Raw genomic sequence first — 16,496 nt, forward strand, 5'->3', positions numbered from 1 at the left:
TATGCCGCCTTGTTTCAAACCACAAAGCCTCCATGTTGTTTTATAATCCTCTTAAGTATGCTTGCAACGTGTTTGGTTGATGCCTTTACTGGCGGTGCGAAAGCTCATAAATATCAACCTTATATCAAAAAATAAACAATGCTGCTATTTTTTGCTACGTAATATTTGCTTCTGTGTGAAAAAACAACAGTTTGAAAAATAGATACTGTTGCACAAATAACTCAAAGCCTTGTTGGTGGGGTGTCGGTGGCTTAGTGGATAGAGCAGGCGCCCCATGTACAAGGCTGTTGCCGCAGCTGCCCGGGTTCGAGTCCAGCCTGTGGCCCTTTGCTGCATGTCATCCCCTCTCTCTCTCCCCCTTTCACACTTGGCTGTCCTGTCCATTAAAGGCAAAATGCCCAAAAACAGTATCTAAGAAAAAGAAAAAGAAAAGCCTTGTTGGTGTGTAAAGCGTCAAAATTAAGGGCGTATGAGTTGTCTTGACATGGTTTCAATATGGAGGCCAGCAGCTAATGGTGTTAACTCCATAAAAAGCCCTACCGATGGCAACAGCGCTGACAGAGCTAATAGTGTTTACCAGGAACCAGAAGGTGGGCACTTTGCCTCCACAACACCGCTGACCTGATATCAGCAGTAATTGCTGTATGAGCACAGTGCAAAGCAGCATCCATGAGCTAGCCAATGGGATATACACATGCAAGCTCGGCCGGACTGGCTTACTACAACAAACCACAGAGAAGCTCAGATTACAACCTACAAAGAGGCGGCATGATTTCATTCTCTGCTCAGGATGCCATTAATCCACTATATCTTCACATAGCAGATAGTGTTTTGCTGCTGTGTTAATGCTCTGAATGCTGCATACAGAACCTTTACGAATCAGGAAATATGTTGCAACATTTCAGAAGCCTTAACAAAGCACAAACAATAAGACCGGAATGTTTAAGCAGCTGTGGGAGCTTTGCCCTGGATCTCTCAGCAGGTCTGTGATATACCGGAGTTTAAACCAAGTGTACGCGACTCTAGCTCAGACTGAGCCCAGAGCCTGCTGCCAAACACAAAGGTCCCAGAGATGAGAGTGAGTGGCATTTAAGCCTCCAAACCAGTGAGCCATCTGTGCTGGGTGCCACATAATCTCAATAGGAAGCAGTCATTGCTGTACATCACATCATCTTCCTGTCTCCTTGTCTACCGCAGCACAGTCACACGCTGGGTAAACTGAGGCACAGGGATTTGGGGTAAACATGCCTCATGTAATTTAAAGTGAACATGTACTGCCTCTTTAGAAATACAGCGTTTAGAAGTAAAACCTTTGTTTCACCATTACAGTCTCTTTAACGCTAATATACTTATCAGTCAAAGTCAAAATGGCATTGTTTCAGTTTAATCACCCAACAAGGCTTAGTATTCTCAGGTGGCACTTATTTGTGTGGGTGGATCTTTACAATGGTGTGTTGGGGTTAAGCATCGTGCTCAAGGGGATCACTACACTCCCTCATCACGGATTACAAACACTCTCAACTATTAGCCCCTTCTACGAGACTGCCCCACACACACACACACACACACACACACGTACAGAACACACACACACAGAAACACACCCATCTCGCTGTCTCTGTCTCTTTTTGTTTGCGTCTGTATCATCTCTTCTAAATACTCTGTCTTATTATGTTCGGGGGTTTTAAAATGCTTGCCCATGCTGTTGCTGCTAAATCAACAGAGCGTAGACTGAATCAAGAGGGCTGAGTACCCGTGTTGCAATGTCAACTGCGAGCGATTCAACCAGAAGTAATTGCCAATTCAATCAATGTGTCAACAGCGAGCAGTCTCCAACTAAGGCATGTAGACAGGAGGAAGAGCAATGCAAACGGAGGGAGAGGAGCACTGAGACGTGGACAGAAATGGAGGGTGTAGATCCATCCTGACTACAACTGAAACAAGAGAACCAGACAACCAAGTTGTCACATTAAAGAATGTCAATGGGAACAGTTTTTGTGTCTGGAATGACACCTCAATCTGTATAATGTGAGGGAGAGTACGACAATACATTTGAGAGAGAGAGCTGAAATAAAATAAGGTACAAGCCCACAATGAAATGTTTCTGCATTTGGCACGCTGGCAGTTTTACAGAGAGATGAGTCAGGATCACGCAGTTCACCTACTTAATACATTTAAAATAAAGAGGACAGGAGGGTGACGTACAATGATGTGTGTGGGGGGGTCCACATTGTATGTGAGTGTGTGTCTGTGGGTGTTTGCAGAGCTGGAAAATGTTTAAAAAAGTGCCAGATGCTACCATTAGCATTTCAAAATAGGTGTCAGAGCATAATTCATGGATGGTTGAAATAACTGAAATTACAAGAGTAGTTTTAGTTTCTCATTTTATTCATGGCAGATGCTACTTGCACCCAGGTGTCTGTCTCATTCACCGAAATCGTCCCAAGTTTTTTCTTAAATTTGTTCTTAAGAAAGGTCCTAAGAAAAGTGTATGTCAGATTCATGACGTGCTCTTAAAAAACAATTGTTCTCACATGTTCTTATAACGATGAATGCCACTGTCCTCATGAGTTGAAATCATGTGCCAGTTGATCCTAATTAGCATAGGTAAACCCTGCAAATCCCCATGAAGGGGCATGAGACTGCAGGGCCGTGTGCACACACAGAAACTAAAGAAAAAGAAGAAGTTGGGAGAATGCCAAACCCAAAAGTCTGACAAGAGGGGAGCACTGGACTCACCAGACATACAAGCTGCAAACTTTATGCATTATAGTAGCACAGTTGTCAGGACTGAGGACAGAGACAAGTCCAGCAAGTCTCCAATAAGTGTGTGTGTGTTTAGAGAGAGATAGAGAGAGGGGGAAAGAGGGTGGAACGATGCAATGTTTCCATAAGTTATAAATATTTTTTTTCAGAATGTTACTTTGTCACTTTTTGTCCTGTTTGTATTTTCTAGCATGATCAGTCACTAATTAGATGGCATGGTTCCCATTAACATCGCCTAATGATGTGAACTGAAGTGTTAGTGTAGTGTTTTTTAAAAGACCATGATGCTTTTTGTAAAACAATCGAAATAATTATTTTTAAAAATGTATAAATAGGGCGGCACGTGGTTCAGTGGTTAGTATTGCTGCCTCACAGCAATGGGCGAGCCGCCCTGTGCGGAGTTTGTTCTCCCTGTGTCAGCGTGGGTTTTCTCTGGGTACTCCGGCTTCCTCCCACCATCTGAAGACATGCAGGTTATTTTAACTGGTGACTCTACATTGCCTGTGGGTGGGGTTGTCTGTCTCTATGTGTCAGCCCTGTGATAGTCTGGTGAAAAATGAAATGAAAAAGTATAAATGATAAAAAAAAATATGATTGTAATTTAAATCCTATAATATCATACAATGTTAGAAGTGAAGAAAACCCAATAATCAATGTTTCTGCGCTCTTGAGTGTGCGTAGATTCTGTGGATTGTAAGAAGAAATTCCTTCTGAAGAGTGTTTTGCAAATGAGGCCCAAGATATTTGCACCTGGGGTGTAATAATTTTATCTACATTTGGGGTTATTATGTACATTTATTTGAATAATAACGAGGTCCAACTAAATTTTCATTGCACTCATGGGCAAAAATATGTATTGTTGGGGTAGCGATGAGGTGGAACCTTTAGAGGTTAGAGAACCAACATCTCACCAATGAATCAAGATGCATGGTGTCCTCATTGCTCCTACTTTATCTACCTGATACTGGTTATATATTTGTTACTGTGGCACTCATTCCTGAGACCCGTAACATGGGCATCCAAGCAACGTCAAAATATAATGTTAGCACAAACTGATCGGCCATCCTGCTGAGGTTTATGTACACAGTGTGCATCAGCAGCATTATACATCATAAAAACTAAAAATAATTAGTCAACAAAGTCTAAAAAAATAAGTCATCAGTGACTCACAGAGGATGCAAATCCCAATCTCCTGTGTGAAAGTCCTGAGCTTAACCCACTCACCCACCGTGTCTTCCTACTGCTGTTGCTCTTACATCACCTGACTTTCTGGCAGAACATTTTTGAGCTTTTTCTCATGAAGGTATCACTTCAATCTCAGAGAATGTTGGAAACTGGCTTCTACTAGCACTAACCATGAACTCTTTGCCCTCATTCTTACTGCTTCCAACCTCAATGTGTCACTGTGAGGAGTACTGGCCAATCACAGCACGCAGTGGGGTCCATAATAATGTGTTGTGGGGATGAGTGTGAATGGCCGAATAGCTGCAGTGAGAGTATTCTCACTCGGGTGCAAAAAGACACTCCATTTATTTTTCAACTTGGTTGTTACCAGTTATTTATATCTAAATATAGTAATAAAAGGCGGTTGTGTTTTGTAGTTTTTATAACCACAAATAAAACCATTTTAGTGTCTGTAGTCACAAACAGCAGTGAACTGACAAATATTACAGACTTTGTTATAGCATCACTCACTGTGTGTGCTTCCAGTATTGTGTTTCAGTGGGCGTGAATACATGCATCCTGGCATGTGCAGCATGTGTAAGATGCATGTGGGCGTGTGAATCAGGATCCTTGTACCAGTACTGTATGTGCGCTGCTTTTCCACAAGCACACAGTGCATGCAGCAAAGGAATATGGAAGTATTAAAAGATGGCAAGCAGCTGATTGAGGCCGGGTGGGTGGGTGTTTGAATCTGTGATGGTGTACCATCATCACTTTGGGAGCAGCCAGGCTGAGCATGGCAGGCTTGGATGCGTGATGCCGGCAGCCATCTGGCTTTGGATGGGACTCCTGAGGGAGACACAGGCTGGTGCCAACCTTCAGAAAACACTTCCAGCATGTTTGAGAATGAGAATGACATGTTCATCTATACTGTGGCTCTGTGTGAGAGAGCAGCAACTGTGCTCCTGCAGAGCTGTGACACATTCACAAATGCTGCATGTACTACATATGTTCCCTGTACGCCGGATGTGTCTTCAAGGGGTCTCAAACAATTCATAGTCCAGAATGGGAAAAAAGAAATTAATAGATTTCTTTTTATAATTCAAGATATTGATTTAATCTGTATATAGCTCTCAGTAGCTGTTGGATATAAGCGATTCTTCGACTGAGTCAACATCATGCTCCATTTGTACAAAGAGATGTTTGAAAATTAAACAGTTTTTGAAGAGTAAATTTCATGCTACACAATCTGCGATTTCTCATAAACATCATAAGTTTACTGCATGCTCTGATCTGGGCACATAAAACTGAGCCAGTATATAGTTACTGCAGACGGTGTTACAAACTGTTAAAAGGTTTCTCTTTGCACAGTCTCTGCCTATAATTGCTTTGTCACAGCTGAGCATATTACAGAATGAGACTGTGAGAGTGGCCTTGTGTGTGTGTGTGTGTGTGTGTGTGTGTGTGTGTGTGTGCGTGCGTGCGTGCGTGTGTGCGTGTGTGTGTGTGTGCACATATATGGGTGACTATGGCTTCATTATATACAATGAATGCATGCTGGTTAAGTTAAAATAATGAGCAGGTAAGCAGCAAACAGAGTGTAAATTATGACAGTAAACATGTTGATGTAAACAAGTTTTTTTTAACGCTGGCCTTATTTCAGCTCTGTGTTGTTTCTGGCAAACATTTTTGTGACCCAGGACCAAAGCCAGGACACATCACAGCTGATGCTCCCGCATCACCAGGACATGCTAACATTAAAGTGAAGTTTGTCTCATCAACTACAATATTCTAAAGGAAGAGAGAGAGTCATTTAAAGTGTGTTTAGGCTGAAGAGGCAAGTGTAAATTTGTTGGAATAAACCTGCCTTGAGTTATCAAGAGTAAATATGTTGGATGTAAAGGACCAAATATATGTTCTGAAAGAGTAAGCAGAGTTTTTCTAAGCGTAGTGCAGAATTTGAATCCTTAATACATCATATCTGGTTCTAACATCTCAAATACAACCTGTGCCTGATACTCAGCTGCATACAAACATGCACCTGCAGCAAAACAAACATGCACCAGCACGTATGCATTTCTCCCCTCACACACATGCATGCAGCGTGCACGCACAGGCATCGACACACGCTGACCTTATGTGACACGAGGAATCAAACGCAGCACTCTCCCTGCTCCACACTGCATGAACTATTTATAATGTTCTCCCTCGTTGAATTATTGATGAACTATGTTTGCTGTTTCTCTACACTTTTTCTACAGTTCTGTGAGAAATTCGGTCCTTTTACTAATGATCCAGTCACAGCCTCCGTCTCGTTATAAACAGAGGGCATGCTTCTATATCATTATAATAGACACACTGAGTCAGATCAGTGCGCCTGCCCAACCGTGGGAACGAAATGTGAGGCATATGAGGGAAATAATGTTATAGTGAGGCTGCTGGGAGCTGAGACATAATGCATTTTGTCAAACACCCCTCCACCTGTATTTACTGTCAGGAAAAAAGCTAAGGCAAGGCTGTGTCTGCCTCTATGGGCTGGAGCTGCCAGCACTAGTGGAAGGAGAGACAGACAGAGGCGACCCAAGAGGTGGCTAATGAGGGCTGTGGCCTCCCTGATACAGTTGCAGGCCCCCCTCATGAAAACAATCAAAAATAATTGGAGGCAGACATTGCTGTCTTTAAGAAGCTGAGGTGTACTTATTTTTAAGCTTTTAAGGTAGTGGTATCTTATGAAACAAGACAACCTAAGGCATCCATTGGTATGAACCATGTTGTGGTATCTTGTCTGGAAGGGAGCTAAATAGCACTCTAAAGTTTGGCTACATTTTGTCGAGGGAACAACTGGCATGACCATTTTGAAAGGGTTCCCTTGAACTCTGACCTCAAGATATCTGATTGAAAATGGGTTCTATGGAAACTCATAAGTCTCATCTTTACAGAGATGCCCACTTTATGCAGTCCCTTGAGGTGTTTGGCAAATACCATGCAGTATTTATGCATTATTTTCATCTATTCTAAAAATTGGGGTATTCAAATATTTCTGCACACTGTGGTCCCTAACAGTCTATGGTCAGTCTCTGAAGCTGTATACCTACCAACACTTTTGGCAAAGTGCCTTTAGCACTGTACCTAGCCTGCACTGACATATAACTAAACTGTAGACAATAAATGTAGCCAACTCCTTTAAATTAAAGCTGCATAATTATGTTTTTAAGGAAAAGTACAACCAGCCTATTTGAAGAACTACGAATCCCCTAACATGTATACACAGTTATATAACATATTAAAACAGCATTGATAAAATTCCTAAAATTCAGTTAGGTCGTTACCAGATGGTAATCACCATGTCACTGTTCCATCCAGTTCTTGCTGAATTTCCTTTTAACTGATGATGTCGGGTTGTAAGACAAGTAAGGAAAATTCATAATCATTTTTTTGAAGGGCTAGAAGATCCAGTCACCCCAGAGTATATGTCATGCAAGAGAGACAATAAAAACAGATGGAATGGTCAGTGTTATCTTACTGACATTTAAGTTGTGTTGATAGATTCATGATGTCAACTCAAGCACTGGGTAACATTCAGGAAAACGCTCCACCTCAAAAGTTGCTGGTAGCTGCCAGTGGTAGCCTTTGAGCAGCATGGTGAATTAAATTATTAGTAAAAAATCCTTTTATCTATCGAGCTATAATTGACTAATGTCTTTAAACCTGCCACTAGGGATGCGCGATATTGGATTTTTTGCTGATTTCAAACATACCAATATAAAACAACTCATTTGGCGGATAGCCAATACTGATATCGATATATCCACTTTTTCCCCACGTAATTTTAGAGATCAGCAAATCTCTTCTGTTGTGGAATTAATATCATATTATACATGCATACTCTTATTGTGATGGTCCACCAGCAGATGGAGACATGAAATACAATGCTTTTCAAAGTATGTAATATTCATTCATTGTGCAAAATAAAAAAAAGAATGTTAGCTGGGGGCGGCACGGTGGTGTGCAAGAGGGTTGCCGGTTCGATCCCGGGCGTGGGAGCCCTTCTGTGCGGAGTTTGCATGTTCTCCCCGTGTCAGCGTGGGTTCTCTCCGGGCACTCCGGCTTCCTCCCACAGTCCAAAGACATGCAGATTGGGGACTAGGCTAATTGATAACTCTAAATTGTCCGTAGGTGTGAATGTGAGTGTGAATGGTTGTTTGTCTCTATGTGTCAGCCCTGCGATAGTCTGGCGACCTGTCCAGGGTGTACCCTGCCTCTCGCCCAATGTCAGCTGGGATAGGCTCCAGCCCCCCCGCGACCCTCAAGAGGATGAAGCGGTAAGAAGATGAATGAATGAATGAATGAATGAATGTTAGCTGATTCTGATAGTTCATTTTAAAACCAATATTGGCTGATACTGATGACGTGCCAATTATTATCGTGCATCCCGACTTGCCACCGTAGGAAGAATGGCTACAGTCCTCTGTGGTCCTTGTCGAGCAAGAGTGTCGTTGTCTCTTGGCCAATCGACAGACTGCAGTGTTTCTAGCTCAACCTTGTAGTATCTGATCAGTGTGCTAGTACCTCAGAAGAGGGTGACGTAAAACAGGACAGAATGGAAAGGTTAATTTGGTACCATCCACAACTTTTGACGATGAAACAAAAAAAATGACTGTTCTTATGTGTAACAAACAGATCTGAACTGAACCACACTGCTTGGTAGAAATTAAGCTTGAGGGTTGAACTTCAGAGAGCTTGTTCTTGTTTTGTCCCGTACAATAAATGTAGGCAACTCACAATGAACAATGAATCCCCTAACATGTATACACAGTTATATAACATATTAAAACAGCATTGATAAAATTCCTAAAATTCAGTTATGCCTTGTGGTTTGGAGTGCCACCTTGAGATTTCAGTCGCCCCATCTGGCCACCCCTATGAAAATATTCACGAGACGCTACTGCAGAAACAACGACGGAGCGTACCGTAAACTGATTGAGCAGCAGACACTCCAAGAGAAAACATTTTATGTACTATTTGCATCCATACTCTGGGGGGACGTCAATGACACGAGGTTGGTTTTTAATCTCCATGAGAAGCGTAATGGGGAGGAAACAGTCCCAAAACAAGGACATCTTATTTACTCAGAGCCACACATGACTTTCAGCACTAATTGATGTGAAATATTGTGCAATGTAACAAACAGTTGGCTTCCTCTCACTCATTATCTCTGATTCTCGCTCTCTCCCTCCTCCTCCTCCTCAATCTATCACCTCTTTCCTTTCTCTCCTCCTCCGTTCTACCAGTCCTTCTCGCACAGACGCCGGCATTCATCGTCTCATCACAGATTAAAAAGGGTCTGACTACTTTTTTTCCGTATGATACAGCTCAGCCTAATTTGCTCTGAATGAATTACGCAGTATGTCACTCATCGGGTGACAGAAAATGTATTTTCATGAATATTTCCGGCATTTCTATGATTTCCACAAGCTACAGACCTTATTTAAAAATCCCCCCTAAGTACTGAACAGAACATTTCATTACAGCATGTCAGATACAAGTCATGCTTTAGGTGTGACACAATGAGGGTGGTAAACACTTCATATGCAAATGTATGAATTTCAAATTTGTAATTAATTTAGGTCAATTTGTAGGAATTTGTTTTCACTTTTTTTCCCACAGAGCAGCATTGTCTTTTCTCAGTATAAAAACCCTGATCACCGTGATTCAGTGTGGTAAAGAAATAAAATAAAACATGAAGAAGGTGGGCCGAACACTTTTTATAGCAACTGTAGTTTAACCATTTATTGTTCTTTTTTAATGGCTTTAATTACTTTGGCACATACTTAACAGCTCATTTGCATTTTCTCTCTGTTTGTGTTGTTGCTTTCTATTAGTGGAAGCATTTCCCAAACTGTCATTGAGCCAGGACGACTTTGTTTACTGTAAACTGTTTCTTCTTGTAGCTGAAAAAACAGAGACCTTTAGAGAGATGGGGACATATAATCCAACTGTTTCAGTTTTAACTGATTTTCCCCTTATAAAAAGATCCTCGGCCTTGAATTGAGCCTTGAAGGAGAAGTCTGGTGCTGTTTTTGTTATCGTTTATATTATTGAAACCACAGAAACCAAATCTACTGATATAATTCTAAGAAGTATTGTTTGTCTAGCCAAAGCCTTTTCCTGTTATTCCTTCACAGTTGTCAAAAAACCATTACAACCCCATAAATGAGCCTCAGAGATGCACTGGATGACATATTCCTTCATTACCATGAACATGGGCACTGTCAGCCCAGTCACCAGAGTAAATGTTGGCATTATACGTTTCTGCAAAACACGGATATGTTACATTTGTAGGGTGTTATATGGTGCATTTGCCCCAAACTGGTGGGTTGCGGTCCAAAAGTGGGTTGCGTGTCCATTCTGAATGAACCGCAAGTGACTTGAGAACATGTCAAGTCTGTAAAGAACAATGTATTTTGAAGTACAGTTAATTTCCAGCACAGAGCTTTCATTTTGAAGTGCCATTTCCTGCTGTAGAGTAAGTGAACAATGGACAGCTACTTAACAGGAACAGCAAACTAGCTCGTTGAAATTGACAAATGCAAGAATGACTCTGAGTATATTAAACTGTGAGGACCTTGAACTAATGACTTAGGAGAAATCTTGACCCCGTGGCTGGACCAGTTGGGAACCACTGATGTAGTGTAGTGGAAACGTTACATTTCAACACCACTGTGGTTAGCATAATGCAGCAATGTCTTGGTAAAAAACCAACTGCTTTCATTGCACTATCCCCGATGGAAAAACAGCAATGGGTCGCTAAAAAACACCAATGTTTTGTGGCTAAAAGCAGTGAGTACTTGCTCAAAAAACAACCGGTTTTGTTGTTTGTCAAACTCAAACAGTGGCGTGCAGCTTAGTAGGAGACACAGCTACGTGTCACACCATCCACCATCCCCTCCACCTCACAATGAAGATTTCAGCTCACATACATCATTTTAGAAACACTGATACATATGAAACGTACAAATATAACATTTTCAGTGGTTTGCAGAAATGTATAATCCTAAAGTTTTCTCATGGAGACTGGGGTGGCATTGTTGCTTTTGGTCTTTTCATTGGATTTGTTTATTAAAAAAAATATAGAGAGAATATCATCAGTCTTGTCCTTCAATAAATTTCTAGTAATTGGTTGTCACTACCCAGTTGTGCAGCCACTGAACACAGATTGAACTCAAGGTTTATAGTCAATCATCCAGATTATACTCTAAGTACACCATATATGTAAAGAAATGATGTACCTGTAGGTTTTGTCACCACACCATCATCAAAACAGGAAGCGGTCTTTAAAATTCTGCCCGCGACAAAGCGGACAAGACAGAGAAAAGGCCAGAAACTACGAAACAGAAAAGTTTGGAGAGATTAGGAGAGGATGAGGAGAAAGAAAGTGCCAAACAGGCTGTGGAAATCAAGCTGAGAAACCTAGATTCAAAGTACAAAGCCTCACACCATGTCCAAATGGTTCTCACCCACTTTGGAGCCACCAACCAGCCAGCTCACATGGAAGGACAACAAAAACTGTTCACAGGTTTGGAAAGAACGCACCTTATGCAGGATTGAGGCCGTAGCCAGCAGAGCGGAAAACCAACATGCCTAATAACAGAGTCTCTCGTGAAAACAGAGCAACAGCAGTCTGAAAGTTTTTGTAGACTCTCAGCATCTTAGCAGCCGGGCATGAAAGGGACGCCTGACAAACAAATTATCTCTCTGTTTCCATAGCGATCCATGAATGGCCTGTGCTAGTGCCTGTGACAACCAGATGCCTGGGAAGACAAGGCTCGCCCATAAAAAGCCAGTGCTCTGCAGAAAGCCTGTTATTACTGCTATCATTCAATTGGACTTGATTTGCATAATTAAACTCTGTTATTGCCTGGCTCTGGAAGCCACTGCTAGTCTCTGCTCTTACCAACTGGATTCCCACCATGACAGAGGACCAGGGGGCACTTCAGGGAGGAATACACCCTTAGCTGACCCCTCGATGTGACTAATCAATACTAAGATTATCCATTAAATTGAACTTGATAAGGCTCGGTTTTCTGTAGATGGGTCATATATTTCTGAGCAGCTCCGGGGTAGAGTGCACACTGATGAGGTGAGTCACAGCCTGGACTTCTCTCTGCAAACTACATGAAAGGGCCTGACAGAGCAGGTCCTGACTGAGAAACACAGAGAGAGAAAAGAGAAGGAGCTTACAGGCTTACATAAAGCATCGTGTGTACAAGCTGCAGAACCTGCGGCTGGAAAATCCAAATATCAACCTATCTTATGCAGAAATGTTCTTTTGTACGAGTCCTTTGCAGTAATGTACCTCACAATATGGTTTATGGTTCATAAAACTGGGCTGTCTATGCAGTATAAAGATGCAAATAGTTTTGTAATTGGCGCCACATGACCAGAGAAAACGGAGGAAAAATGCTTTGGCATTTGTTTTTGCTCAAGAGGTGGAAAAAAACTAGAACAACCAGAATGCAGTGCGGACCAAAAAGTGGGTCTGGTCCATTTCAGTGCACTGGTGCACCACTTAACATGTAACGATGAGGGTCGCTGAGGCCTTTTAAATGGAGTGATATCTGCCACGGTAGCCTTCCTAGTTGACAAATAATTGCCTGCATGGACAGTAATGTTCACAATATGATTTCATGTAAGCCTGAATGATATTCATAAGTTCAGTCTCATCAATCTCCCTTGATATGTTTGTGTTTGTATGATCCATGTGGTCGTGGTGATGTAAACACTGCTCTCACCCCTCAAATTTAGCAGTTTGCCATTTACGATACCAATCAAATGGTGTGCAGACTCCACCTACTTGGCACACTGCGGGCATAAGCTGCCGTGATAATGGTGTGGACCGAATGCTCCCGCTGGTGGGTGACATAATGGGAGCTTGGCCACAGGAAACAATATGGCGGCCGGTTAGTAACAAACAATCTTAAATCACACTTAAGCGATAAGCTAAAATATGTTTCTAAAAATATTTGACGCGAGAAATTGACGACATAGTAGCAGAACCTTGGTTCACATGATCTGAGTATTTTCAGCCTCCATTTTTACAGTACAGTAAACAATATGGCACCCACTTCCTGTTCACAAATTCTCCAATTACAGCACAACAGTATACACTGAAATATGTTTCTAAAGACATTTAAGGGAAGAAATAGGGAATGCTACAACAGAATCCTGGTTTATATTTGATCAGTGCTGCCTAATTTTTCACTTTGATCAGAGTTTGGTTTGAGTTTGAGAGGAAAAGGGTGGGTGTGGGGTGTCTCTCTCAATCTGCTTTTATATTCTTTGTGTCAGTGGTGGTGGGCATACAAAAATGTGGTAGTAAAATCTGTAGTTAAAGCAACAGTCAGCAAGAATCTGCTAAATTCAAACTGGGAGATGAACAGGGAGATCTTGGTGCTGGCAATATGGCAGGAAGTTTACCACAGTTCATTTACACATACTAGCCACACTGTTATGATACAAAGCTGGTTGAAAATTGGTAAAGTATCCCTTTAAATATTCTTGAAAGAATTTATGTATCCCTCTGTGTTTAAGGATGAGGGCAAACAATAAAGGATCATTCTTAAAAACAACTGAGAAACAATAAGAACCAGCAGAAACAGACAGAAATGGGATTATGAAGAACCTCAGAGAGAGCAAACAGAGACAATTGTTGGCCAACTGACAGCACCTGAAGCCAAATACTTGATTTATGCACACAAGAGTCCTCTGTCAATTGCAGCTATTCACTCCAGGACCAGGCGGCCACAAATGGATAACAACACAACCCATTTAACTGCACTATGACAAAGCATTTTTCACCCATCAATAAATCATTTCATTTAGCAAATCCATGGTCTTGAAGCTGTTGCAGACACTTTGTTACACGCAACTGAAAGCCAAACAGATCAAATCAGAGTCTTACCTCGACTAGGTGTGGAGTGGGATTGAATCCACACATGTTGCACACTTGTTGGTGGCACTGTGTGCAGGTGTTGTAGTTGGGTTGTTCTGCCGTGTTGCCAATGTTGAGGGTCGTCTTGCAGAGAGGACAACAAGCTTTGGGTTTAGAGGAGTCTGGGGGAGCGTGCTGCTGTTGCTGCTGAGCAGGGCCTCGAGGCCCCTGTTGTGCAGGCTGAGGTCCTGAGGGTTTACCCGCCCCAGGCCCCGGACCAGGAGGTCCTCCTGGTTTAGGGGCTGCTTTGGGGGGCTGTTGTTGGGGTTGAGTAGTCTCAGATATGAGAGTGCTGGCTTGGTTAAGAAGAGAAGCACCAAAGCCAAACAACTTCCCAAAAGTCTGCTCTGGAGGTGGGGGCTGTCGTGAAGGGGAGCTCCCCGCACTGCGAGTCTGGTCCTGGCGAGGGTGCTGGGGTTGGTGGGCGGGGGAGTTGCGAGACAGATCGGGCTGAGACGGGGCCTTGGCCATGCCAGGGAGAGCAACTGCCCCTGGAGGGAGCTTTGCTTGTTGCTGACCTGGGCCAGCTGGACCAGTCTGTTTGGTAGGACCAGGTGCTGGATGAGCCTGTGCTGGAGGGTGAGCCTGTGCTGGAGGGTGAGCCTGCGCTGGAGGGTGAGCCTGCGCTGGAGGGTGAGCCTGTGCTGGAGGGTGAGCCTGCGCTGGAGGCTGTGTCTGGGGAGGGGGATGTGTCTGGGATGCAGGCTGAGTCGAAGCATCAGGTTTAAGTTCTGGTTTGGCTGTATGAGAAGGAGAGTGTATCTGCTGCTGACTCTTGGAGCGCGGTGTTGTCATGTCCATCCCCAACGCTCTCTGCATCTGACAGTTCAGGCATAGCCACTCTTGAACCTGCAAGAAAAAGATAAAAAAGAAGACCATAAGCCATAGTATCTAATCTTATTCTTTCAGTGTGAATTAAAGACATAAAGTAATCCCTTTCAGTCATTACTTATGACCCACTAGAAGTGTGTGGTGGTGTAGTGTTCAAGTCTGTGTTCAAGATGTTTATGGACATGTACCCCCACAGCACTCAGGTGAGGTCAGGGCTTTATAAAAAGGTAGCGACCAGGTGCCAGACTGTAAGCAGCAGACATTGAAGAGATATAGCAACGTGAAATACCAAATGAGAGTGAATGGGATTTGCTTTTACTGTCACTTTCATTGGTGAGTGTGTTTATAACAGTAACCGACAATCCTGCACAATATACTTATATTATTAAAGAGGCTTGGTCTAAGGATACAGGTGAAGCGATTTCAGATGAATTACGGGAAAGAGAGTTATAAAGAATTAAAACGTGTTCCATTAATACTGGACTCATTCAGTTTAAAGTCATTCATCGCTTGCAATTCTCCAAGGCCAAATTACACAGAATATTCTCTACTTTGTCTGCTACATGTGACAAGTGTAAATTAGGTGTGGGGACCTTAGATTACCTTTTCTGGTCTTGCCCCAAACTCAGGAACTTCTGCGCGGACATTTTTCAATTGTATAGTAACATATATAGCAAACAGTTAGTACCTGACTGTCTCACTGTGATACTGGTCTGGTCTGATGGAAACACGCATTATGAACTGACGAATAATTTAACTGCTTTCCCTCTAGCTGGCAGTGAGTTTTTGTTTATTCTATATTTTCTTATCACTATTATCATTATCACTGCTATTTTTATTCTTTCGTCATTGTCTTTTTCTTTTTTCTGTCCTGAATTTCTTATGTCCATGTTTGTGTATTGTTAAACTCAGAAATAAAAGGTATTAAAAAAAAAGAAATGTTTAGACATACTGGGAAATATGTTTCATGTTCAGTTAGATGAGTAGAAGAGTCTGTATGCTACGCCAAGCTAACCTGCAGCCTTATATTTGGCATATAAACACAAGAAAGGTACCCTCTAATGTAACTGCAAGAAAGCAAATTAATTCTCACAATAAAAAGGTTTAACTGAGATGGCTTTTATAGATAATAAAACAATAAAATGAGTCAAGATATCTTAAAAAAAAGAAGATTGGTTGTTTGCGTCCTCTCCCTGCATTCCCCTGGGATTCGATGCTCCACTTTCTTTCCACTGTCCAAAGAGATTCAAGTAACATGAACCAAAAAGTCTAAACTGCCTATGGGTGTGAATGTGAACATGAGTGTGTTGGTCTGTTTATGTGACTGACTGGCTCCCTTCCCTTCCCCTCATCCAATGCATGCTGGGATAGCCTCCAGCCTGCTCTGAATAGGAAACATTGTGCATGGAAAATGATTGAATGAAAGAATAATTGTGAATGATGTGAAATATCTCATTGAGGAAGGATTTAAGTGTCCCCGTGCCGCTGCATGGACTTTTATTGGTAAACATCATTCACCCACAAACAAATGTGTATGAAATAAATGTGACAGACTGGATGAACTCTGGGTCTCTTCAATAAATCATGGCTGCCCCTGATTTTGTATCTTCGCCGCCGTCTTTTCTCTGTGTCTCTTGCCTTTTTTCTTTCTCTTACTTTCCCGCTCATTGCACAACATGTTCCCTTTCTCATTAAAATCCTCCCACCATTTTCCTCTTGTTCCTCCTGCTGTTGTCATTTCCTT

General features: G+C 42.2%; 1 protein-coding gene across 3 annotated transcripts in view; it reads right to left on the minus strand.

The window, feature by feature from the left end:
• bsnb (bassoon (presynaptic cytomatrix protein) b) overlaps window positions 1-16,496 on the minus strand; it is a 107,320-nt gene that overhangs the window by 54,909 nt on the left and 35,915 nt on the right. For all 3 annotated transcript variants that reach the window (XM_049579499.1, XM_049579490.1, XM_049579481.1), the window contains exon 3: window positions 13,892-14,770. In XM_049579499.1, coding sequence (XP_049435456.1) covers window positions 13,892-14,770 — 879 coding nt within the window. The remainder of the gene's footprint in view (window positions 1-13,891; window positions 14,771-16,496) is intronic.

The sequence above is a fragment of the Epinephelus fuscoguttatus genome, linkage group LG1 (genome assembly GCF_011397635.1).
Source record: "Epinephelus fuscoguttatus linkage group LG1, E.fuscoguttatus.final_Chr_v1".
Lineage (NCBI taxonomy): Eukaryota > Metazoa > Chordata > Actinopteri > Perciformes > Serranidae > Epinephelus > Epinephelus fuscoguttatus.